This window comes from Megachile rotundata, chromosome 4, assembly GCF_050947335.1.
Source record: "Megachile rotundata isolate GNS110a chromosome 4, iyMegRotu1, whole genome shotgun sequence".
Lineage (NCBI taxonomy): Eukaryota > Metazoa > Arthropoda > Insecta > Hymenoptera > Megachilidae > Megachile > Megachile rotundata.
Genome location: NC_134986.1, coordinates 1076949 through 1102019, shown reverse-complemented (window position 1 = coordinate 1102019; position 25071 = coordinate 1076949). Strand labels below are relative to the sequence as shown.

The window sequence follows — 25071 nt, the reverse complement described above, 5'->3', positions numbered from 1 at the left end:
TTCTACTCATTTTGAATACCATATTTTATTTTTTGTTCCAGTGCATTCGAAATGTTTAGTAGTTTTCCAAACACAAATACATTTTATTCTTTTTTCATTGTATTTTCATGTTTTACTGCTTTATATTTGTTTCTTTTTCTTGTGCAGCTGTTGTGGGCTATCTCACCTTTTTTTTTATAAATATATAGTGCAATGTACAGTGATGTAGTTTAAGCATAAATATTTGTATAAATAAATTAAACTTGTTCTTGTAAAACATTTTTCCAGTATTGATCCAATATACGTCAAAAATTAAAACTGATTATTTTGGATTCGGAACGATAAATACTGTAAGACAATTAAGAAGGTCGATCATTTCCAATTTACTAAAAAATCTAATCTTTAGTATTGAGTAAAAATTATAGCAAGTCCAACTTTGCCGACATTATGAAAATATTTTTTGTTATGAATTTCGTTAACCTATAATCGATGTATACTCGCTCTAAAATGTGGTCAGAACTCCATAAAGATGTTTACAAATGTAAAGGTAATTAAAAAAATAAAAAAGGTGTTAAAATAGATCCATATTTTATCAGATGGGAGGTAAATACGATCTGAACTTGTTAAATCCAGCATTTTATTAGTTTTGAAGAGATCGTCGAAGGGCTTGCCAAAAGTTATGATGTTTATTAGCTCGTGTGTTGTTGCACTAAATAATGGCCACGAAAGGAAGAATGACGCGATTCCACGTGGAGAGACGAGTCATAGAGTGGCAGGACGAAGAAGAACAGAATCGCACAGGGAGTACCGTACACACGGTGGACACGTGCACTCGGTTTGATCAGAGTCACAGTCACGGTCACGCTTCGAGGGTTGGATGAGTCTATATAGGACATCACGATGGGAGCCCCGGCGGTACAGAGTATATTCGAGCGGAGGGGCCGAGGAGAGAAACAAAAGCCGTAGCGCGAGTAACTCATTGATTCCCCTACCAGCATATGCGGCCATCTCTTTTGCACCGTTCCACTTGCTTTATTACGATTGTTTCATCTCTTTCTGGTGACGTCTCTTTCTCACTTGGCCTCTCATTAACTCTTTCCCTCTCGGCAAATGATCGTCTCTCTCTTTCACTTGGATGCGCGATATACTTTCCGCTCGATGCTTCCACAACGGTATTACGCGATTCAGTTGATTTCGAAATGGTGCATCGGGAGGTGGAGTTTCTTTGGTAATCAGTTTTCTACAGACCCGTCCCCTTTTTCCGATTGCAAGTGAAACGCTTTCAACGTAGAAAGTTCTCTGCTATTTGGCTTAACAACTTCGACTTTTCTCTTTTTTCCTACGTCTATAACGACTGGGATTCGCTGATATCTTAGAATTGTCGTATCTGTTGTGAGAATTGTTTTGAAGATGTGCCAGTGTTTTGCAATGGAGAAAACAACACGCGTCAAGAAATAGAATAAACGCCTATTTCGCTTCCAACAAGCGTATCTTCCGTATTTCAGGTATCCTCGATTCTAAATGAAGTGTTTGCAGTTGATCCCTGAGACATTTATCTGTAGTTCAGATATCGAATATCACAATTAAAGATTTTCATTTACATTTCTTCATCTTCTGCAAATTCTTCATAAAGTACGTCCCCAGTGCAAGATACGGGGCTGAAGGTACTTCATCGGATTAACCTCGTATCGAATTGCCACGCCACGTTAGTCCTTTTGACACGACCGATCGTGTACATATATGTGATAATCTACTATGCAAATGATTAGAAATGCATAATTTATGTACAATAACAGTTAAGTGAAAAACAATTGAAGGCACTTTAATAATTATAGTAAGGTCGGAATAAAGGAATCCACTGACAGAATTTTTCTTTGTTTTTTTTTTTTCATAACGATTGTGTAGTGTGACTTTTTAAAAAGTTTCATCCAATATATTTTGGTGGCGCAGCGCATCGGTGTGCAGTCGGCCTAAAGTCATCGGCCAAGGTACAAGAGAATCCTCTGCGTTCCGGAGGATGCAGGGGGTGGCAAGTTGGCAAAAGAGGAACCGGTGTATTGCGGCTCTGATGGGAAGAAGAGAGAGCAACAGAGAGCTGGGCGAGAAGGTGGGGCGCGGAGGTTAGTGGCGGATACGAGAAGAGCACCAGCACCGGTACGAAACCGAGACGGAGAAACAGGGAGAGAAAGGGAGAGCTGGACAAAGAGAGAACGAGCGTAAAGGGAGGGAGGCTTGATAGAGAGAGAAAGAAAATCCGGTTGCCTGGCGACGAGCCATCTAGTTCGATCCCAGCCAGCCGACCAGCCACCCTCTGGACGCAGGAGCAACGAGAGAAGGCGACTACCTTCTGCCTTCGTTTCCTTTTTCTTGTCATTCTTAACTTTTCTACACCGCCGCGCCTTTATTTCCCCAGGCTGCGCTGGATAGTCTCTTGCTCAACCCCCTCCGTTTTTCGTGTTAACAGAGTACGTCGGTTCGCTGTACCGTTCGGATGGTAATGGATTTCAGTTAGTTCGAGAAGAGAACTGCTGCTTTCACGGCCGTAGTGGTCGATCGAGAGTGCGTTGCGTGCAACGTGTTTGTGTGTCGAATGTGCAATCGCTTAGGACAGTGTTTCATTTTATTGCTATGATGAGAGTGGTCATTAGAATGGGCTACCGCGGGGGAAGCCTCGGTTGAAAGGAAGAGAATAAAAAACGGAAGAAAGAAGAGTAACCTCGTTGGTGAGAGATAAAACGAGCGAGCGATACAGGGATAAAAACAGAAGAAAGTGTGCGTGTGGATGCACACGCATGTTCGAAAAGAAAGGAGAGAGCCGAGCATCGAAGAGAGGAGTTTGACGTAGAGTAAAACCAATAAGGGGATAAAAGTTCGGCAAAATTTTGCTAGAAAAATGAAGTTCTTCGATCCTTGTGAGTTTCGTTATGCAATAAAAATTGCCAAATATCTCGATGTACTTCGATGGAACGTAATCGACAAATAACTGAAGAAATATTTTCGAAATGCGATATTGCACGTACAACTGCCATCGGCGTTATGATAGCTGGAATCGATGTCGGTTACTTCTGTGATCCGAATCGATTTTTTGATTAGTGAGAAAGAAGTAAAATAACGATTATGTTCTAGAAAAGAACCGAAAACTGAAAACATTATCAAGAAATTGCGCATAGCCGTTTGCTTGTTATAGATTTTACAATTCGATAAGATTAGTCGATAATCGATAAAGAAATCGATTCACTGAATTGATGTCGCGAACAATTCGAGTGCTCTAGGGATATTCTTAAAAGGAACAAAGGGAGGAAAGTTGGCCCATTGAAAAAGCTTGCCAACTATAACGGATCTCATATCTTTTTTCATCCTATTTCCTCATCTTTCTTTTTTTTCGACGTTATTCTTTCTCTCTCTATCTATCTCTCTTCCTCCTCCTTCTCTTGTTCGGTCGTTCGCTATAGCCGATCAACGCGAATCGAAATCTACGTATAGGCCAGCAACATGTTCCAGTGTATTATTCAGCAAAGGAACGGATGGATTCATCCTTATAATCCTGACACCAAGGACGTATTTCCAGGTATGGTTCATTAGATGCAAATACATTTTTTTTCATTGCATCTGAAGTAGTTGAGGACTATAAAATTTAAACGTAAAAGAAGCAATATCATTTTTTTCATATGGTAATCAATTCAGTAAAATTTCGGTGGTTAGTTGTATGTATAATTCAAAACCGTGAGTCAGTGCCACTAGTCTCTCAAGTTAGTTAATTATTAAAATTCGTTGTGTTTAGATAATTGTCGCTTTGCTCTGTTCGTTTCATGTTGCTTATGTCGACTTCATTTTCTCGTTTTCATTTTAAATCACCATCGTACGTTTTTTGTTCCCTAAACTTCTTTCTATGCATCACATTCTTTCGTTTTTGTGCGTATATCGTGTTCACACAATGTGTACGCGTTATACAATATTGGAAATTCTAGATAGGTTAGGACATCTAATGCCACTGGTTGATGTAGAGTCGTGTGAACATTCGTTTAAATGTATAGAATTTCTCTCTTCGTGTTACTCGGAATGCGCGAAAAGCTATACAACGTTGACAAGAAAAGAAAGAAAAATCTTTAAGTATGTTTATTCGACATAAGATTCAAAATTAAGCGGAATATAAATATGTGAAATATAAATAAACGACATTTAAATTAATTGTTAATTACCAAATAACACAATACTGATAAAAGTTACAACAAAAGGTAACTCGTTTTACTTTGTAATGAAAATCAATAATAGCAATTTTAGTTTCAGCAATGCGTTTTTGAAGGATAACTTCTTTGAATAGAAAAAATAGTGTTTTGTTTGAATCAGAGTCGTTCTTAGAGTATGCGATACCTAAACTAAAATTATTAAACATATGTAATTGAAAATAACTAATTATATATTTCTTTGCTTCAGATGTCATTTACATTTTTTTTAAATATCGGTAAAAGTATGGCAGTTTCTAAGCGTGAGATCTGTCCAGCTCTAAAAATTAACTGTGACTTACTTTTAAATTATTAATGTAAATTTATTAAACACATCTGTGACATTTTTATAATAAAACTATCATTAAACAGCAAAATTTTGTTTTATCGATTGTAACATGTAAGTTAATAATTTTTTACTCTGTCCTTAAATCAGCTTTAATTCTTACACATTTTCCTATATAGCGTATGTAGGACCGAGTGTGGGAGAAAATGTTTCATGAATAATTTATTTCTAATTAGTAAATCTATTTGTTAGCAACAGAAAATAAGAGCAAGTAAGTTTTTCTAACGTAGCAACATAACACTGACTATTGTGTTAGCTGCAGGATTTAATATGAGTAATATAATATGAGGAATATAAGCAATAATTTTCGTCTAATTATTAATATAATATTAATTTACTGTAAATCAGAAATTTGATTAAAAATCAATTTTCGTAGAATCAAAAAAGTGGTAATACCACTATTAAATAATACGGTAATCACGTGGTTACGCAGAAAATGTAGTAGAACCTTACAAACAGATAAATTGAAAACATCAGCAAAATAGATGGTACTGTGAGGTATATTGTGTCATATTGATTACCTTATTTAAAAATTTACATATTTACATATTCACATATTACAAAGTTTTAATAGACCTTACTTTATCATCGCTTTCGAGTTAAGATTATTATTTTTATTGATAAAAACTATTTGACTGATATTTTGCCGTATATTTGAAACATTTCATCACTGTGTGACGTGCTATAGGTATAGTTAAATAAATAAAATAAAACACGTATGATGCGTTATTAATTTAAGCCGTGTTAAGGGTGGCGTTCTCATGATCTTTGCGCAACTTTTCTAGAGTTGAATGTACTGTAAACGACATTCTTGATTCCTTAAGTTACTTTTTGTGTCGATTTAATTGTTAGATTGAATACAGTTTATTTTCCTTCTTGCTTATCCTTACTTTGGCGAGTTAATTGAAAAATAATTATGCCGTGAATTTACTGTTTTAACGATGTGAACGGTTGTATTATTGTTAGAATTACGCGTTGGGAAGGTATTTGATTTGCACTGAACAAAAGTAGTTTATTATTTATGATTATAAGAAACAAGCAGTTATGCTTAATGTTGTACATTGTTGTTTTTAATTTCTATCGTATACATATACGTATACATCTTGGTGAAACCCAATGAATTGATAACAACAAACATATTAGCGTTATTAAAATTCTTACGTATTTTAACGTCGAATATACATGTACCTGTGTACATTATTTTTCTGTGTTAAATTTTGATTGTTCAAAGTTATTACCCCTTTTTTGTGATAAATTCAGTTTTTGAAGTATTGTTCCAACAACTATATATTTTACAAAATATTAGAAAAAATACAAATTTTGTTTATAACGTACTTTTTATTCGTTCGTAATTAGAACATCTTATTCTATCAATATTTATAAAAGCGGAATCATTTCCAATTTCAGTAATTCTTTAATACGTTGTCAAGGCTACCGCCCTATAATAGTGTTGAAAAGGTTTTAATGAAGACTTTGTATAATACATGGGTGGACTGAAGAAGGAGCCTTATTAAAAAAAATCTAGTCTAATACAAATATATTTTTAAGTAAGATAAAAATCAAATGCACAGGACGTAATCATAAAAATTGTGAGCATAGATTTCATGAAAAATAGTACACAAAGATAAGCTATACGAGTTATTGCGCATAAATAAAGAAATGTCATTAAAGCGCACTATATTAAATTCAAACGGTGTTTAAAAAATTATGTACTTTTGGGTAAACATTTTTTGACAATAATTTTCTAAAAAACTGCGAACTCAAATGAAATGTTCACAATACTACTAAGACTGATGGACTTAGCAACGTATTAAAAAATAATTGAAATCGGAATTGATTCCTTTTTATAAATATTTCAATGTTTTCGTGGAGAAGTGTTTTAAATTGTATTTAGAACATGAAGATAGTTTATTATATACGCATAATAATGTGTGTAACATTTAAATTTGTGTAATATACACATGTTAGTATGTAGTATTAAATATATTAATTCTTCTAATTCTTTGAAGTTTATAATATACAAAATAGTTTATTTTATTTATATTTCTCGTAATGTTTCCACTAAAAAAATGCATTAAATATTAATGATTATGATGCGATTATGTGCAGTGCCGATGAAAAATTTATTCCGTTATAAACAGCACTTTCTCCGATGATCTCTGTTTTTTAAGAAATATATTCAACGGTTGTTTATTATTTTTTAAATTGTACAATGATTGGTCAACTTATAATGTAATTGTAAAAAATTAAAATTATCTTTTACTGTGTATATGCATACATTTATTTATTTACTGACATCGTCAGCATTTTGTTTTACTATTACTTTAGTTTTCCTTATTATTTAAGGCTCGGAGTCAACCATTATGATTTAGTTTTAATGATTTCGTTGCAAAGCATCACGGTGAAATACTCGAGGAGGAGGCGCGGCCGAATCTACATTCTTCTAAGTTTCACAAAAGTTTGAATTTCCCAAACTCTAAACTTTAAACGATTAAAGTCACGCTTCCGTGACGCCACTGTTTCCGAGCAGAGTTACGTGTTGTACATTATATCTGTTTAGTGAACGAATTCGTTCCTACCATATGGCGTTACGAACTGTGAGCAAACTAGTTTCCGGTTGAGACGCTCGTGAAGGCCCGAGTAACATGTCGCACGGAAAATCGGGGTTCCATGTGGCTTTCTGATCGTTTGCAGTTGTGTAATCTGTTTGAACCATTAACTCGTCAAAATTTTAAGTTACTGTAATTTTTCATTTTTATTCAAGGTATTTAGGTAAATATCCTAGTGCCCAAATGAGTACACGTAATTAATAGTCGAGTGGGAATTTCGTTAATAATATTTCTGTTTACTTTAAACATTTCTACTAATCAAAATATAGTAGTAAACTGTTTTAGCTTTGCATGGATATATTTGTAACTTTCTAATTCTTAATACTCCAGGTTTTAATATTCTTAAATTCGTTTTATAATAGTACAAGCAAAATAAGGGAGTAGCTTTGTTAAAGTTCTAATTATTTAATGTTCTATGATTTTATATATAAAAAAAAAAGTTGTTCTGAATTTATTAAATAGTAGGGAATTTAAATTAATTTAATTTCTTATTCGTTTTGTCTACATATTCAAATTAAATATTATGTTTTCAGTAATGTTGACATAGTGTTGACAATTCATTAATACTAAAACTATCGAAACAGTTAACTGAACGCTTTATAAACGTTTTATTTTAAATTATGAAATTCGTTAAGGTAGTTTTTTTGAAATGTATACTAATTTTCGTAAGTATAAAAAAATTGATGTGTATTATGTCTTATCGTTTGCTTATTTATTTTTTAGTTCCATTTATAACTTTAAAGTATAAAGTGCATTATACTTCGGTAGGTTTAGTATTAAATGTCATCTACAGACACACGATTTCGCATGAGACCGGATTGTTGAATGAATCAGTTTTAGTGATTCTATTATATTGTTAATATTTATTTCATTAAAATAAGTATGTTTTGTATTCTGTACATTTATGTTAATGATGAATATACAGAAATATAATTTTATTTATTCTTAACTTCTTCATAATATCGACATGACCTAAAATTGTATAACATACCTTTAATCATTTTTCTTGCATTATGAAGTCATAAATCATGAATTCATAAACCATCATAAATTTATTAGAATGCCGAAGAAAAAGCAGGAGGAAAAAAATGGCACAAAAAAAGACGTTCGTACAGCAATAACACTATTTAAGAACAGACAGTTTATTACTAATTGCCAGCGAAAAATTTTATGTGCCAAAACTAATCCAGGAAAAAAAATCCTATTACAATAAATGAAGTGAATTACTAAAACATTACTATTTTGCCTTTTTTTGTACGAAATAATGAAAATAATTAAATTAATAGAGTTCAATATTTGGAACAATAATAATTAATAACTAGAACATGGTATTAGAACTATTCAGTTAGTGAGTCGTATGAACATTTTCAGATTTTAATTAATTTAAAATCTTGTTTTCTCTGAAATGCAGATTCTTATTATTTTATCTCAAAGCAGGAATTGTACCTTTTCGGATAAACGCATTTTATTATAATTTTATATGATTTAAATATAAAAAAACTTGCAGTTATCTTAATTGCTTCTTTAATCATTTGATCACTGAGTCAGTTACCTTATTCTATTTCATTTTTGCAATTTAACTTTGACATGGGGAAGCACATAAATAAAATTAAAATTCGATGTTAATTTTTATTATTGCGATACGTGAAACTAACGGTTGCATTAGTGACTCCTTGGTGAATAAAACGTTGCAGAAAGTAAAATTTCTTTTTAGTAAAAGCATTACTTTTATTCATTTGTTTTAAGATATACATTTCAAATAGTTTTTATTTATCACCAACTTCGATTAATTTGAAACATTTATGCATATAATCTCAGATACAAGTATTTTTTGATGTTGTTTAAAAATTAAACAATTTGTTATTAGATGCGGACTTGTAAAATGTATGTATTTACAACTTTTAAATTTAGAGTTGTATATATTTATTGGAATAACCAGCGAATAAAAAATATCATACACAGAATTCAAAATAAAGAGAATTATGATTAAATTCACGAATAAAACAATGCTCATATTAAACCGTGTCTAACAAAAGTTACACAGCATGTAATACATCATTAAAGAACATATTGCCTCAGATAAGACGTAACTTTTATGGATAACAGAGGGAGCCCTAGTATACAACATACTTCGACTGACAAATAACAATACGTGACAAGAAACCGTTACAGATCGGTATTGTGAGATTATATTATTAATGGCCGTAGGACAGTAAGGAATTATTTCATCTTGAGGCATCTATTTATTCATATATTCTCCAAATTATTTTATAAAACGATTTAATTTAATAAAATGAATAGTGATGTTAAAGGTTTAATATTTTTTATATATAAAAATGAAATATTATTCAATATCAATATACTCGTTTATCATTTCAACAGTATAACTGTATTATTGTAATAATTTTATATAATAATTTTACATGTTGTATTTTATATTTGTTTCAATAATGTATTATGTAATGATTTAGCTAATATTATAGTACGCTTTATAAAATTTAATATGTACTACATTCGCGATAAAATTTTGTTCCGTAATTTAATATTCGTATATTTTATTTTTATAATTAAGTCCTTTTTATTTATGCCACTAATTAGACCAACGAAATTAAAAAAAAAGAAAATATTGTTGTGAGGTAGTGTAGCATAGAGTACGTACCATATTAATTAGAAGCATACAATTCTAAACAAGCTTGCTAATAATATGGGAGAGGAAGGATACACGGATAGATTCGCAGTTCCAAGAACAACATTAGTACATAATAAGGATAAGAAAATATTTTTTCCAAAATTTTTAAACGAAATATAAATTTTGTTCAATATAATAATAAATTTGTTGTAGGTAAAAACGATACGAAAGCATACAAAACGATACAAAACAAGATATTTCTAATATATTTTTATTTTTCCCATACTTATTAATGTCTATTATTTCTATGACATTTATTTTAATGTAGACTAGAGGACGTGACGTTTACAGTGCATGTTGTTTACATTGTTCGCGGCCTTTGCTGTACTTTGATTTAAGTAAAACATTGAAAATAGGATAGGTTCGTATTCACCACGTTGCAAGTCCATATACATATATGTATAATGAAAAAATGTTGAATGTATTTTTTGAGTTATCAGGAAGTACTTTCCTTGGATATTTTTTATCTAAAAAGAATTTGTTAATAAAATTTTATCTGAATCGGTTTTGACCACATTTGACCACATGTTTAATACTTAAATATTTAACAAAGGAAATCAGTATAGATTTTTGCGGACAAAATCAAAGTTAAGTAATTTAATAGTTATTTTATGGATCAATGATTTCCCTTAATCACAGACTAATTGATGCAGGTACCATAATGAGCAATTTTCTTCGCGAAACTATTCAGAAGCCATCGTACTATGTTTTGGTCTTCTGTTACAGCACTGTTTCTAGTTGGTCACATATACATGAACTTCGACACAATTACAGTTCGTCGGTGTGCTTCAGAATTGAGATAACGAAAAGCGAACTGAAGCGACGACGCAATAACCATTTAACGCTTCCCTTCAATTCGTACAGGAAGGAAGCTGATAGAGAAACATTGCACTGCATATCAATTTGTGTGTGATTCGTGCATGAAGATTCTCCCTCCATCTTGCTTCCAATGTCATCCTAATTACATTTTTTCGATCTCGTTTATGGTATTATATGATCACATTAAAAACTTTTTTTGTTTCTGGTTTTTTTTTAACTTTTAAATATTTATGAAAATTTAAAACGATTGTTATAGTTTTCCTTTGATAACAAATGTTTTGATAGCATTTATTTATTTACTACATCGTTTTTAGTAAATAAAAACAATCTCTCATCACAAAAATTTGGTTATTTTATGTAATCTTTAAGTACTTAACGTTTTAAATTATGTAACGTATTTTTCATCTATAAAAAGATTTATTTATTATTTTTTACCCAGAAATTTTTTTAGCAAACATATGTGAACAAAAGTTGTAAAATAGTATTAGATATAAAACACTATAAATGCAGAGTATTATTATATATTTCACTGAGGGATTTTTTGCATTTTACTGAAAAAGTTTTTCATTTATGATATATAAAAATGTGTCAAATATACATAAATCAATTTAATCTGTCGGGTCTTTACTACTTCGCAGATTTCGATATATCATAAATGCATAAACATGCGCAGTCTAGTCATTGTCATGCATGACATTGTTGGTGCATTAATATGTATACAGTGTAACGAAATTACTTGTAAGTACAATCAGAATGTACGTAAGTAGCAACATAATAAAGAATACTAATCAATAACAAAAGGTGATTTTAACACATTGAATCTATGAAATAGAGCGGTGGCAGACGTCACAGATGTAGTACAGTCCAGTAAGCAAATGAAAGTAGAAACGAAACTCCAAATGTTCATAAAATTGACACAAAACTATAAAGTTAATATGCAAATGAGCAAATTAAAATATTTACTTTAACGTCGACCTATTTTAGTACCGATTAAAACAATTGATCACTTGCTAAAGACGTTTTACTCCTCTGTAAATTATGCCGAAGATATTAAGATTACATTTCATTAACAGGTTATTCATTCCTATCATTTGCTATGTTACAAATTAAATAACGTTAATGATGCTAAAAGTTATGTTTATTAGATTATAATAACCAGTAATTGTTAATTTAACAAACAAACAAATGTACAAAATCGCTATCTTTCTTGTTATAGATAAATTTTCGTATACGTATTTAAAAAAATTTTTAACTTTAACTTTAGTAGTTATTGCGTGCTAATTTATCCCACAAAAAGTAATTTTGTAACTCGTGATGTTTTAAAAAAATCTTGGCGCTTTCAGCTTCATTTGCGTTAGTAGGATCCAACGTCAAAATTAACAAAAATTAAAAGAACAAAGCACACAGAACATTTAGTATCGAATTTGTACTAATTTGTACTACTTAAATTAATTCTGGTCATTTACATTTTACCTTTTAAACAACTCCTATCACTTAGCTTTAATAGGAAATCATTTCTGTTGTGATTATGTACCAATTAAAGCAATAAAATCGATTTAAAATTCTACATTATTTGATACTGCTTTGTATTCGCAAAACTAATTTTGTCATGTAAGAAAATGTCGTCATACTGACATTGATGAATGTTACACCTTTTAGAATAAATTTTGAGTTGAGACCAAATTTACGTTTCAAGTTAATAAAATACAAGATCATGTACAATAACCTAGTACGTTGAAATATTATATTAATTCAAATAATTTTATTTATTAAATTTTATATGCGTCAATTTATTTTTGTTGCGCAGTTAATTAACACTAAACTTACTGGTGTATACCATACGCTTAATTTGAAATTAAAAATGAAGTTTAAAAATAAATAAACAAACGATACAGCATAATAATATACACATTAATTTTATATTTTGATAAATATACGCAGATTTTAATAAAAGTATCGTAACAAATCATTTAGTTTCCGGAATTTTTCGGAATTTGGTAATCTATGTATATGTATAGGAATGGTAAACTATTTCCAACTTTGTAAATCTCCAATTCCTAAATTCCTACATTCCCCAAATTCCAAATTCTCAAGTTCTTTAAGTTATTCTTTCAATTTGTTAAATTTCTAAATTTCCAGATCATTATATTTCAAAATTTCCCAAACAAAATTTGCATATTTTCCAGTTTTCATTTGCAAATTTTTAGATGTTAAAACTTTCAACATTTAAAATTGTCAAATTTTTTAAATCATAAATTTCTAAATCTTCAAATCTCAATTCACAAATCTTAACTTGCCATATTTTAAAATTTCCACATTTTTACGTTTCTAAATTCGAAAATTCGCAAATTTTCGAAATTTCGAGAATTATGAATTTCTGTATTCCTAAATTTTTAAATCCCTAAATTTCAAACTTTGTTAAATTTCATGAGAAAGTTATATTTGTCCTTGATCGTATAAATATATGTATTTTAATCTGTTTTTAGTCGATTCAACGTTTATACATATATATTTGTGTATATATAAATGTATATGTAAAATTGGATGGGAAAAGAGTAGATGTACTTACACATGTTATATTGACCTACTTATATGCTCTTTTCTCAGAAATCGTATTAAATGATGCATATTTCTCTTTAACGAATATCTTCCTAAAGATAAATAAAAATTAAAATGTTGCGAACATTTTAAAATTTCAAAATGTGGTAAATAAATGAACTGTTTAATATTTAAGAAAAAATTAAATTTAGGTCAGAGAAAATTTGTGTCGGTGACGTGATCAACAGAAGTAAAAAGAGAGCGTGTCCAAGAAGAAAGTCAAGTATCTTGTTTGAAAAAGGATGTAAATTGTTACATTGTAAACATTTAAGTAAATATGTTTAAATAATAATGAAAGTAAGAAAGACACCAAAAGCGTACAAATTTTTGCTGAAATTTTTCAATTTATTTAAAAAACTATGGGTCTAGGCAAGAATTTAAATTGTAGGTTATTGAGCAAACATTTTTGCTGCAGAAAATATCAAGCGAACTTACGAAATCACATCTTATAAGGGAAATAGTTCGGAAAAACATTCATCGCTACTAGAGGTACTCAACGTGACGCGTTGCGCCATTCAGTTATTCCGTTACGTCAAGACAGTAGGTAGGCGATCACCAGCACCGCGCCAACATTGAGTATCACTGGCAGGGACGTGTATTTTACCGAGTACGTGTTATACGTAACAACTTTTATTTTATTAGAAAAGGACAGGTTTGTTTGACAAAGAATGAATAAATATAAAAAGTATTATAATCTAGTAAAAATAAAGCCCTAGCAAAAATAGTTCTATTTTAGCAAATATGAAATCGCAGCTTATTGAAACAGGTATTTTATCAACATGAGATTATCTGGTTGTTTAATATAATGTGCCTAGTCCAATATAACGATAATCTAGATTACAACAAATTGATAAAATCATAAATATTGTAGGTCTGCAGAGACAGAAATTTTTCTGTAAATAAAGCTAACATTTCAGTCTACGTATGATGGTTTACTATTCTTTTATGCACAATATCCAGCTACATTGACTAATGTATTAACCAAAGTTTAAAACAATGTAGTTGATTTCCATGACCTTTAAACGTTTACCTAAAAAGATTAATAATATCAGAATATGTATATCCTCTTGAAACCATTCCACCTTTATTTGAAACGTTTTCGGCTACCGGTAATAATAATGACATAAATCTATAATGATATGAAGATGTAAATATCAATGGAGACACCCTGTGTCCAACTTGTTCCTACTAGTATTTTTATTTGAGGATGTAACTTTTCCGTAGGGTAATCAGCACTTCATAAAGGATTCAATAAAACATTATTTGGTTTAATTTGAGAATATTTTGTTTGTAATGATTTTGTAGAGTTCCGAAATAATCAAATAATTTCACGCTTCCAAAATACTGTTTTAAAAGGGATAAAGTTTTATTTCTAACAAATGTTAAACAGGATTAAAAAGCGTCAACTTGTTCACCTACTAATGCGTAACATATTTTTTCTTTACAATTTTTTATTCGAATTTTGCTTTATTGATCAATTTTTTGTATAATTGTAATTAAATTTGAGGGGTGATTTCCTTCTTTAATATTGTATCATTTGCAAATATTATATCATGATAAAAATGTATTTAAGGGCACTTTTCTAAATACAGTCTTATTGAAAAATGTATATACATATACTGTTCCGAACGTGCGACGGAACACAGTACGCGAGGATTTCGTAGGTAGTCTATGATGGGTCCGGGTCCAACAGTTATTTTTGAAAGACAGATTTTTAGCCATCGACGGCAATTTAGTTTTACATTTTTTCGGACAATTCCTTTAGAATTTTTAAGTTTCATTTAGTCTTCAATAACTACTCCGTCATAAACAGGGTTTTTTCTGAAGGGTCACCGGGGATGGGCCTCGGTTCCGTCCTAGCGGTACTTTTTAGGACAACGTACGTGTCACCTGGAGGGAAAAATCTCGGCGTTGTCGACCTTCGAGATCCTCCCGTACTCATCGGTATTTTTTCCAACCCTCTTCCAAAAAGGGCGCGCTCAGAGCGCAAGAGAGGGTGGGCCCAAGTCAAGGGGCATGTTGATTGGAAAATCAACGTTTCTAATGAGAACCAATCAGCATGCCTCCTTGCACTTCCGACATTTCAGGGAAGCGAAGACGAAACGCATCGTTAGAATTCAAATACAAGTCATCCGAGTTGGACTTAAAAATAAACAGAGTAGTGCCAATCGTTTCGGACACAAAGTTAATCCTGAGCAAAGTCATCTAAGTCGGACTTAGAAATTTTACGAAAACTATTCGTTACGGACTTATAGTAAATTTTCTGAGTCAATCGTTCGGTCTCATATTAAAATATTATTCTTAAGGTTAATTCCTTTTGAATAAACGTGCGCGAGTCAGCACATATATAATATATCAGTTTACATTTCTATTAATATGTAACATGTACTTTTTTCAGATTTATTCACTCAAATTTTGCCGAATTTTTGAATTGGTGAATTCTTTTAAACTTTCTGCCGATATCAATAGTATCGGTAAATGTAGAGAGACAAATTTTTTTAGCCAACAAACGGATTAGTCGCGGATAGGAGCAGTAATGACGTTTCCTTAACTCTTTTCGTACAAATTTCAAAGTTTGAACCATCAGGCCATAGGGAACAAAGAATCGGAAATTTTGAAACTTCGCATACTTTTTATGGACACTATAAGCTTAAAAAAAAACCTAGGCATAATCATTGCGATACCTATTTATAAAGATACCGTAACTTTTGTAATTTGAGGAAAAAACACCGTTTTTTGACGTTTCTTTACATCAATATCACGCATCAAAAAAAATTATTTAACCAAAAACTGATATACCCATCTTAAAGGGTATATTCTTTGCTTTCTGGAACCGTCCTTAATTTTTGTTCGATGGTGGGTTCATGAGATAATGACTATCAAAGGAAAAAGCGTCATTTCGGCTTTGATAGCTCGGAACTTTGCGACCGATCATCGAAACGAACTTCATGGACGTGCAAATTATAGGGGAAGGAACAGGGAACGGCAGTCTAGAAGTGGCATTAATCAACAAAATTTTTCTACGTCTGTACAAACCTTAAAAAAAAGAAGAAAAATTCTAAACTTTTTTCATCGCGATTTTTTGTATGTTTTATTAATGATAATAGGCTCAAAAAATTTTTGAGATAAAGGGTCGAAAACTAGAGACCTGAAGCTTCAAAATGACTATTCTGGATGTCTTCTGTGATGAATTTCAACAGAGGCAGAGCAATTTGAATATGACCTAAAAATTTAAGGAATTTTTCTGTTCCCTTAATTCTTTTGACTAGTGTATTTATTGGTTTGCAAGTGGTTTCGTTAAAACAAGTTGCATCATTATACATATGTACGTATATAAAGTATTATATATAAACCATGAAATATAGAAATGGACCAAAATATATGCTTCTTAATTTTCAATTTTCGAAAATATACGAAAACCAGAGCAAACCACGACGGATACCTGAAACCTCTCTTTGAAATTTATTTGTTTTCGGAATTTTATCTTCCTATTGCCTTGATATATAAGTAGCTTTAAAAGGTAATACATATATCAATATTTCTATAATGAAACTTCTTGTTATAAATAATATTGCTAGATTTCTATGTTTATATAAAATGATAACTAAACACAATTGATAATCCAGTAAAAATCGTTTAAATCGTCCATTTCCTTCTGTTTCCTTTTTCGTCTGGTGGCGTAATTGTAAACAATTTAATTTAATAAAGCTATCAACTTCTGCGCATGACGTGTTTGCTCATGCGACGGTGTCACGAACGATACCGTGGTAATTGGCAACTAACTTGTTAATTACCATAGCCACCTCCTTCCTAAATCTGCCGTCACTGAATCACATATCGGTTGCTCCTCAAATATTGTTCAGCACCATTTGAATTCTCAAAATGGAGGATTTATCCAGAAAAATTGCTTCTTCGTGTTTAATTGTATGAAGAATTTTAATAATTATACAACTAGAATTATTTCTTTTTCCACATCGATCGCCACGTATTTTTGTTTACAATAATTGATAAATGATTCTTGTAGATTTTCATATATACTGCTTACTAATTGTAAGCCGAGAGACCTCTTTCTTTCTCATTCTTTAAATAATTCATTGTTAAGAAAGGACGTAAAATTTTCAATTTAAAATATTGCTTCAGTTGCTAAATTTGTTAAAATATTTTTTGTAGAAAATGATTTTTCTTGACAAATAATATAATACATTTTTGTAATACTATAAATATGTAAACACGTTCATTATATGTAGCATAATTTATCAACGCTTTTTCTATTACAAGTACTTACATAATTTTAAAGTATATCAAATTTTAAAATTAAAAATTTCATTCTTCCTTAAACTGAAATTATTTAGAAACTGGAAGTGACAAAAAACTGTTTTCAAATTTATAAATGGCATATGAAAACCTACTAGAATCAAGTATTACTCGAGTCGAGATTTGCAAACGTAGAAATAATTAAAATTTATTAGTCAGCAAACTAAAAAAAACATAGGTGGAAAGGGAATAGGTTATGTTATACGTATACGATGGTTTCTCATTTTTATCCCTATTTTCGTTTATTATGTGCATAACATAATTTTAAATAAAAAAATATTCTTATTACTAACTATAAGTGTGCACGCTGAATTTTGCTCTTGATTTGGTTTTGCTGATAACAGTTGCTTTGCCACGATAACACTGTACAATAAATTTTGACTTTTTTTGGATTTCGTAACGGCTACTATGAAATTCTTATAGATTTTTGCGAGCTGAATACGAATCTGAAATCCGTTTTTCTCTAGGACGTACAGTTTTGGAGAAAATTAATTTTTAAAAAAATTGCAAATTTTCAACTTTGGAAATTTTTTGTGCTTTTACCGTAGCAGCTATTCAGTGGCTTTTTACACGAAAAGAATCTGTGAATTATCCTGAATAAAACTATATAAATTGTTATTATATTGTAAATATTTAAATACGTTTAAATGATGATCAAAATAAGAAAAACACCAAAAACGCACCAATTTTTTCTGATATTTTTCAATTTATTTAAAAAACGATGGGTCTAGGCGAAAATCTAACCATCGCACATGACAGAGTAGACATTTCTGCAGAAGAAAGCATCAAGCGAAGTTACAAAATCGCCTTTGCTTTCTTTTTATAAAAAAAATAGTTCAACAAACCACGGGCCCTGTCAGTGGTACTCAATGTTGGCGCGGCGCGGGAGTCGCGAAATAATTATTTCGTTACTCCAAGACAATAGGCAGGGCGACTGCCGCGCTGCGCCAACATTGAGTATCACTGACAGCAGCGCGTGTTTTGTTGAACTATTTTTTTTATAAAAAGAAAGCAAAGGCGATTTTGTAACTTCGCTTGATGCTTTCTTCTGCAGAAATGTCTACTCTGTCATGTGCGATGGTTAGATTTTCGCCTAGACCCATAGTTTTTTAAATAAATTGAAAAATATCACGAAAAATTGGTGCGTTCTTGGTGTTTTTCTTACTAATTAATTATACAGTATTGCCTTGAAACAAGCAACACGGTTGGGACTGGCCAGTTGCTTATTCTGAGGGTGGTATGCTATTCGGCTTGCCTTTGTTACCGAGCGCGATGACGGCAATCGCGTAAAAAAAACAGGGGATTGGGTGTAGCGGTAAACTATAAAGTAATCGGTCGAGCAGCGATGTTATTCTTTAGACGAGGACAGAACATAACATGCTTTCCCTTTTTAATACTAGTAAAAGTTTATGAATGGAACATGTACATAATACAGTATTGCCTCGAAACAAGCAACAGTTTCGAGCTTCGAAATTAGCAAATTTTTATCCGCACTAATTTGATAGAAGTCCGCCGCCGAGTGAGAAAGCATTATGTTTTATCCTTGTTCAGACAATAACAGTTAAGCATCAATGTAGAATCAGATGAATGGAACATGCTCCAATTCCTAATTTGTCACACTTCACCATATTTTTTTACAATTATGTGAATATTAACATACACCTACATATGTATGTGTTGTGTTATTATTGCTATTGTTATTTGTTGAAATAAAATAGTTTAAAAAATATTCATGTGCACAAATGGTAGGTCATCGCCCTTACTGCGACAATAAAGCAACTTGGAAAAATTTACGGTTAACCAGTTGACGGTGGAATTTACTTTCAAAAGGTCACCACAGGGTGCGGAATTAAAATCAAGGAAAAACGTGTATACACGTCGAACGCAGGGCAAATGGTACTATTATACATTTTTATTCGTCAAAAAAACTAACAATTCGTTTCTGGATATGTTATTCTTATTAAAAGTTTGAAAATTGTCAAGAAATAATACTATACATAAACAAGTCTTGTGTAAAAATGTATAAGACTTTACCTCACAGAGCAACGTGCCATTATTGGCCCTGCTAACTACTGACGCAGTTTTTCAGCAAGTCAACGCTGGCCGTCCAAGTCGCGGGTTAGGTATGTAATTAGTTTTGATACGCGAGCCCCACATTCCAGTATATGGAATATTTCCATATGAAATATTAGGTCTACCGGAAAGTTCTGTCCGTTTTTAGAATTAACCTAACCATTCTAAAACGGAGAGAACTTTCCGCTAGACCTAATACGTAGCGGTCGTATTGGTAATGTAAAGGGAACATACCACCAAATAATATTCTTATTACATTTTATTGAGATTTCGAGTTTTTATAGTGAATGGTAATTTTTTATTTTGCACGACGGGTATACACGTCAAACGCACCGCAGTAGAGATTTGGTTCCACGTGTATACACGTCGAACACAGTCAACTGGTTAAATGAGTAGCTAGTTTTATTACCATTGCAGTGTGCATGGTTTATATAGGGTGTTACCTGTAACGCTACTCACGATTTTTCTCCCACTTGCAGGCACTTTACGAAAAAAATTTAGAATAAAATTTGCAGGGTATGAAGTGCACAATGGATATTAGTAAAGCAAATTTTGAAAACAGTTTGTTCTCTTGGCAAAATCAAGGTCACCTTGGGTTTTTTAAATAGGAACATACACTTTTTTTTTATTCATAGCTTTAGAGGACATCGAGACGAATTCAAAACATATATTACATGATATTTTTATTAACATATTACTCGATTTACAGAAGTACTTACCAATTTAAATTTACTAATATCTATTATGCCCCTCATACCCTGCAAATATTGTTGCAAACTTTTTTTCGTAAGTTGGCTGCAAGTGGGAGAAAAATCGTGAGTAGCGTTACAGGTAACACCCTGTATAGTATTATATATTATATATAGTGTATTACACTTAAATAATTTTTCCTTCAACTTTTTTTTATTTTTGTTAAATAAATAAATTAAAATTATAGATATAAATGTACCTCAAATTATTGATCATTGTCAGCCATTAAATATAAAAAAAAAAGCATATTGATATAATATAATTTCGGAGAATATACTTTTCATAATACGACAGAATCGCCATGCATCAGAGTGAGAAAACAATATATTATATATGTTCTGTCCTCTTTCCACTCACTAAGTTGTTCAGTCGACCGTGAAAATTTATGACTTCTTCGGTTTCGCGGACTTCTCACTCCTCGGATCTCTCACTCGGCAGCGGACTTCAATCAAAGAAGTGGGGATACTTTGCTAATTTCGAGGCTCGAAACTGTTGCTTGTTTCACTTTGTGTACTAAAGAAATGCCATACATCTTATAGGTATGCCTTGATTATTTTCAAGGATATTATATTTAAATAAAACGTTGCGGAGCCGCAGACAGAATAGGAATGAAACATAATTGGTCTCTGTGGTTCAAACATTAACATTTAAGTCTTGTTATTTTAAATCTTAAATTGTGTTTAATAATTGTTGCTTTAGTTTAAAGTAAAGGCTTTGAAATAATTTAAACATTTTCTTTAATTTCTTATTTTGCATTGAAGAAAGTATAAATGTTAATATCTTGATGGTCGTATATTGCGTCAAAACAGTGTATTTTTAAATTCCTTATATATCAACAAAACAAATTTGTGAAATACTTTGAAGAGTGCCTATAATGTACTCTTGAACATTATCACCTCTCAAGTTGAAACTAATACGTAATACAGTAAATAGAAATAATCTAAAGATCGTTTATACGAAACGTCACATATCAAAATCATTAATACGTAACATCAGTTGTCATTTTTAACATTATTAACCCTTTGTAAATTTATTCTACCATTTAAAATGTTCCTTCAGAGGGAGCAACCGAGTACAAAGTGTAAAAATCATTAAAAATTTGCTAACTTTCTAAAATTAGAAATAACAGTTTTTTTCTGCCTTTTACGAAAATCATTATTGACAATGTTTCTTGTTAATAGCTTTACATAAAGTTCATTGTATGGTTGATTTAATGGTCTTTGCGAGAGCATAAATGCACACAAACGAGCAAAATTAAAACGGATGTATTTATAGATGTATATACGTGAGCGGATATAAACTACAGAGTGTCTCACGTGAAATTGAACACCTAAATATCATTTTTGGTTTTGATATTAAAATTACCAAAGCGATCAACTGATTGATAAATGTCTTATTTTAAATTACAAAATTTTATAAATTGCCAAGTCTGTTAAGTTCTCAAATTTTCTAATTTTTAAACTTCTTAATTTTTAAATTTAAGTTTTAAGTTTGTCAAATCTTTAAGTTCTCAAACGTGCTAAATTTCGAAATTTTTCAAAATTTTTAAACCCCCAAAATTTCCGAATTACTGAAGTTGTAAAATTGAACATTTCTGAACTACAAGATTTAAAAATGAAAAAATTTTTAAATTTGAAAAGTAAGGAGTAGAATGACATCTTTCCCTGTATATCAACTTGGTCAATTGCATATAAGTGAAATAACGAATATTGAATCCACGAACACGGGTGGCCTATTATGTTTTTTTTCTGCAGAGAAATATATTTCTTTCCATTGCATCTGGTAATTATGAGTTATGATCATCAAATGACCATCATTGATCACCATCAAGGTTATTTGAAAGTTACGATGCAAACTTGTCTATTAGAATTTTTTGTATGTTATAAAGTAATTTAGAAAAGTAACATTCTGCAAAAAAATATTAATAACTTTGACAAAAGGCAAAAAAAAATGTCGTTTCCTTGATGAAATATTTTCCATCGAAATCATTCAAAATTTAAATTTTATGGTAAAAATCATCATTAAAGACAAATAAAATATTAAATGTTCGATTTTACACAAGACACCCAGTACACTAATACATGGTGTCCAAATAATCTCGACAGAATTAGAAAGGAGCTATTCATTCAGAGCATAAATAAAAATTATTGAGTACTATTTACGCCAGCCTCGAGAAAATTTTAGTAAATGATTTTCGAGAAAATTGATTTTAAGTACTCTTTAAAATATAAGTAGAAATATTTAAAAAATAAAAAAAATAATAATACAATTAATTATGAAATGACTGAAATTGCGTGTCCATTATCTTAGTGTAAAAAATTTGTTTAAATTTTTAAGCGACATTTCTTCCTGTTAATTAAACTAGTTAATAAAATATAGTTTAAATTAAATCGTGTTAATGTCATTTGAATAAAAAGAATGACAAAAATCTGTCGGTAAAAGTTTCATAATAAAAAAAAAAATAAGTTTTATTCTTAAAAGTTTCATTATTTTTTTTTTAAATTCGTTATTTTACTTTACATTTACCAATGATTAATTACCACTTATATTTAAATTACAATTAAACTACAAAAATAGATAAATAACGTATAATACGTAAACTAGCTTATACAATGATTCTTTATCCTGACAAAAGTTTATATGTATTTTGACAAAAGCTCTTAATAATTTTGGTAGTTTAAAATAAAACATCTAAGCTCCGTTATTATGGCGAGTTCTGTAAATCTAATGTCAAATACTGCGTAAACAAAGTACCTTGTACATCGGAGAATAGGTGTATTCGATTCTAAATATTTCTGATAAGAATGAATCAGTTCCTTCCTAGGTTACAGCTTTGACTGGTTGTAGCATGATTATTGAAAGACTCTGTATAGACCAGTAGGCGTAGAGAGGAAGGCGCGTGCGTGTAGGCCTTGCTGGTAATTGTGGTTAATTTAACGACAGTCAAAGCAACGGCTAGCTGTCCTTACTGGTCAGTTCACGCGGCCAAGTCCCTCTCGGCTGGTCGGTCAATGTGCAATACTCTCGCGGTCACCGAAACCGCACGTCGCTGTTATTTGCTATCGATATGTGTCTGGTGTAGGCCCGTCCTGATTTGCCTACGAACGCGAAACGCTTTGCTAATTTCGTAGCATTGCTTGCTTTTATCTCAAAACGCGAATTTTATGATACGATATCCTCCGCTATCTCGGAACGCACAACAGTTTCAGTCGAGTTAACGTCAACCATTGCATCGACGGGAAACGGTCTCGATCGAGTTTCGTCCGATTCGCAGTTTCGTTTCGTCAACTGTTGAAGTCGTTCAGTACAGTGTTGCCTCTTTTGTGGAAACGGTCTTTCGGATTGTATATATTAGGTACTTCGCCGAAAAATGATCGTCAATGAAAAAAAAGGAAGTTTAAGGTGGTTGTAGTGTGACAGTCGAATTCAAAAGTTTAGACATTTGATAGATACGACAGAAATCAAGTTAATCTTGTTGACGGTCGGATATTTTAATAGTAAAGTATATAACCTCTAATGTACTATAATATTGATCTGAAGTGAGTTGTATACCCTAACAATATAGAATAAACAGAAAATATTTTCATGCTTATCATCGGACACATGCTATTATCAAGGAGTGTACTTACTTTTTTTCGAGCAGTGTACTTACTTTCTATACATATATTCCTCTATCATTTTTTGTTTGTTTGAAGTAACATATATCCTTTTAGAATATTTTAAAGTTAAAAAAGACATTAAAAATAACTTTCTCGCATTGTAATTAAAAATGCACTTCTAACAAATGCTTGTTTCATTTGTATAAATTAAATATTATAATTTCAAATGTTATTTTGGCTTTGCTTGGTACCATGAGATTTTCTAAAATTTTAGCGATATATTATATTATTATTTGTCAAATTTTAAAAGAATTTCATAATACAACCATCTTAATATGACAACTGTATTACCATAAGACGCAATAACCAGACTCTTAAATTCCTTTAAGTTCCGGATGTCGCGTCTTTGTGAATACACAAACCTCGGTAATCAAAACAATGCTGGTTTTATATGTCGCGTGCTTGGTGATTTGGTGTTCAGTGTCTCGTCGATATTTATAGTGTTTGAGATCTCGATGATATTTTTCCGTTAAAGACGCATGACATTTGCGGTAATTCCCGTTTACAGTTCAACGCTCGCGTTTTTTAGTGGAGTGAGTTAAAATGAACATTTATTAAGTCTGTGCAAATGCGACAAGTTTCGCAACATAATATTTTTATAGGTGTGCATTTGAAAGGAACCAGTTCAGTAATGGTGGAAATATGTATAACATAATAGTAATATGTAGTAGGAGTAAAACTTTAAGACACCAGCTGTATTGAACTTTCCTTATCTTTTGCATAAAAGTCGACTGAGTCATAGAAATATATATTTACGTTTTCAACAAAAATATCGTACTAGTCGCGAAACTGTTTGCGTTAGAATTGAACGCGGTAAAAGGTGAGACAAAAATCCCTCGAGCACATAAACCGCTAATCTATGTCGATTATCGTTGATTGCCACTGAAAAATCATTTTTTAAATTATTAATTGTTCAAGTGTTTGCTTCTTTTAGGTAAGAGAAATACGAATTAATGATAGAATGAATTGCATTTTGTTGTATATTTGTGAATTGTTCACAAGCGCCATTTGA

The 25071-nt window shown here is 31.2% G+C and overlaps 2 protein-coding genes across 17 annotated transcripts in view; one reads left to right on the top strand and one right to left on the bottom strand.

Moving 5' to 3' along the window:
* LOC100883135 (intraflagellar transport protein 74 homolog) overlaps nt 1-23290 on the bottom strand; it is a 53872-nt gene extending 30582 nt beyond the window's left edge. The window contains exon 1 of the mRNA XM_076531273.1: nt 23155-23290. The gene's annotated coding sequence lies outside the window, so the exon portion shown is untranslated. The remainder of the gene's footprint in view (nt 1-23154) is intronic.
* LOC100883803 (SLIT-ROBO Rho GTPase-activating protein 1) overlaps nt 1-25071 on the top strand; it is a 117548-nt gene that overhangs the window by 25038 nt on the left and 67439 nt on the right. For 2 of the 16 annotated variants that reach the window (XM_012283127.2, XM_012283135.2), the window contains exon 1: nt 2898-3547. The exons of 3 other annotated variants lie outside the window; for them this stretch is intronic. In XM_012283127.2, coding sequence (XP_012138517.1) covers nt 3472-3547 — 76 coding nt within the window. In that variant the 5' untranslated portion in view covers nt 2898-3471. 11 more of the 16 variants (XM_076531266.1, XM_076531268.1, XM_076531267.1 and 8 more) reach the window with 11 other exon arrangements.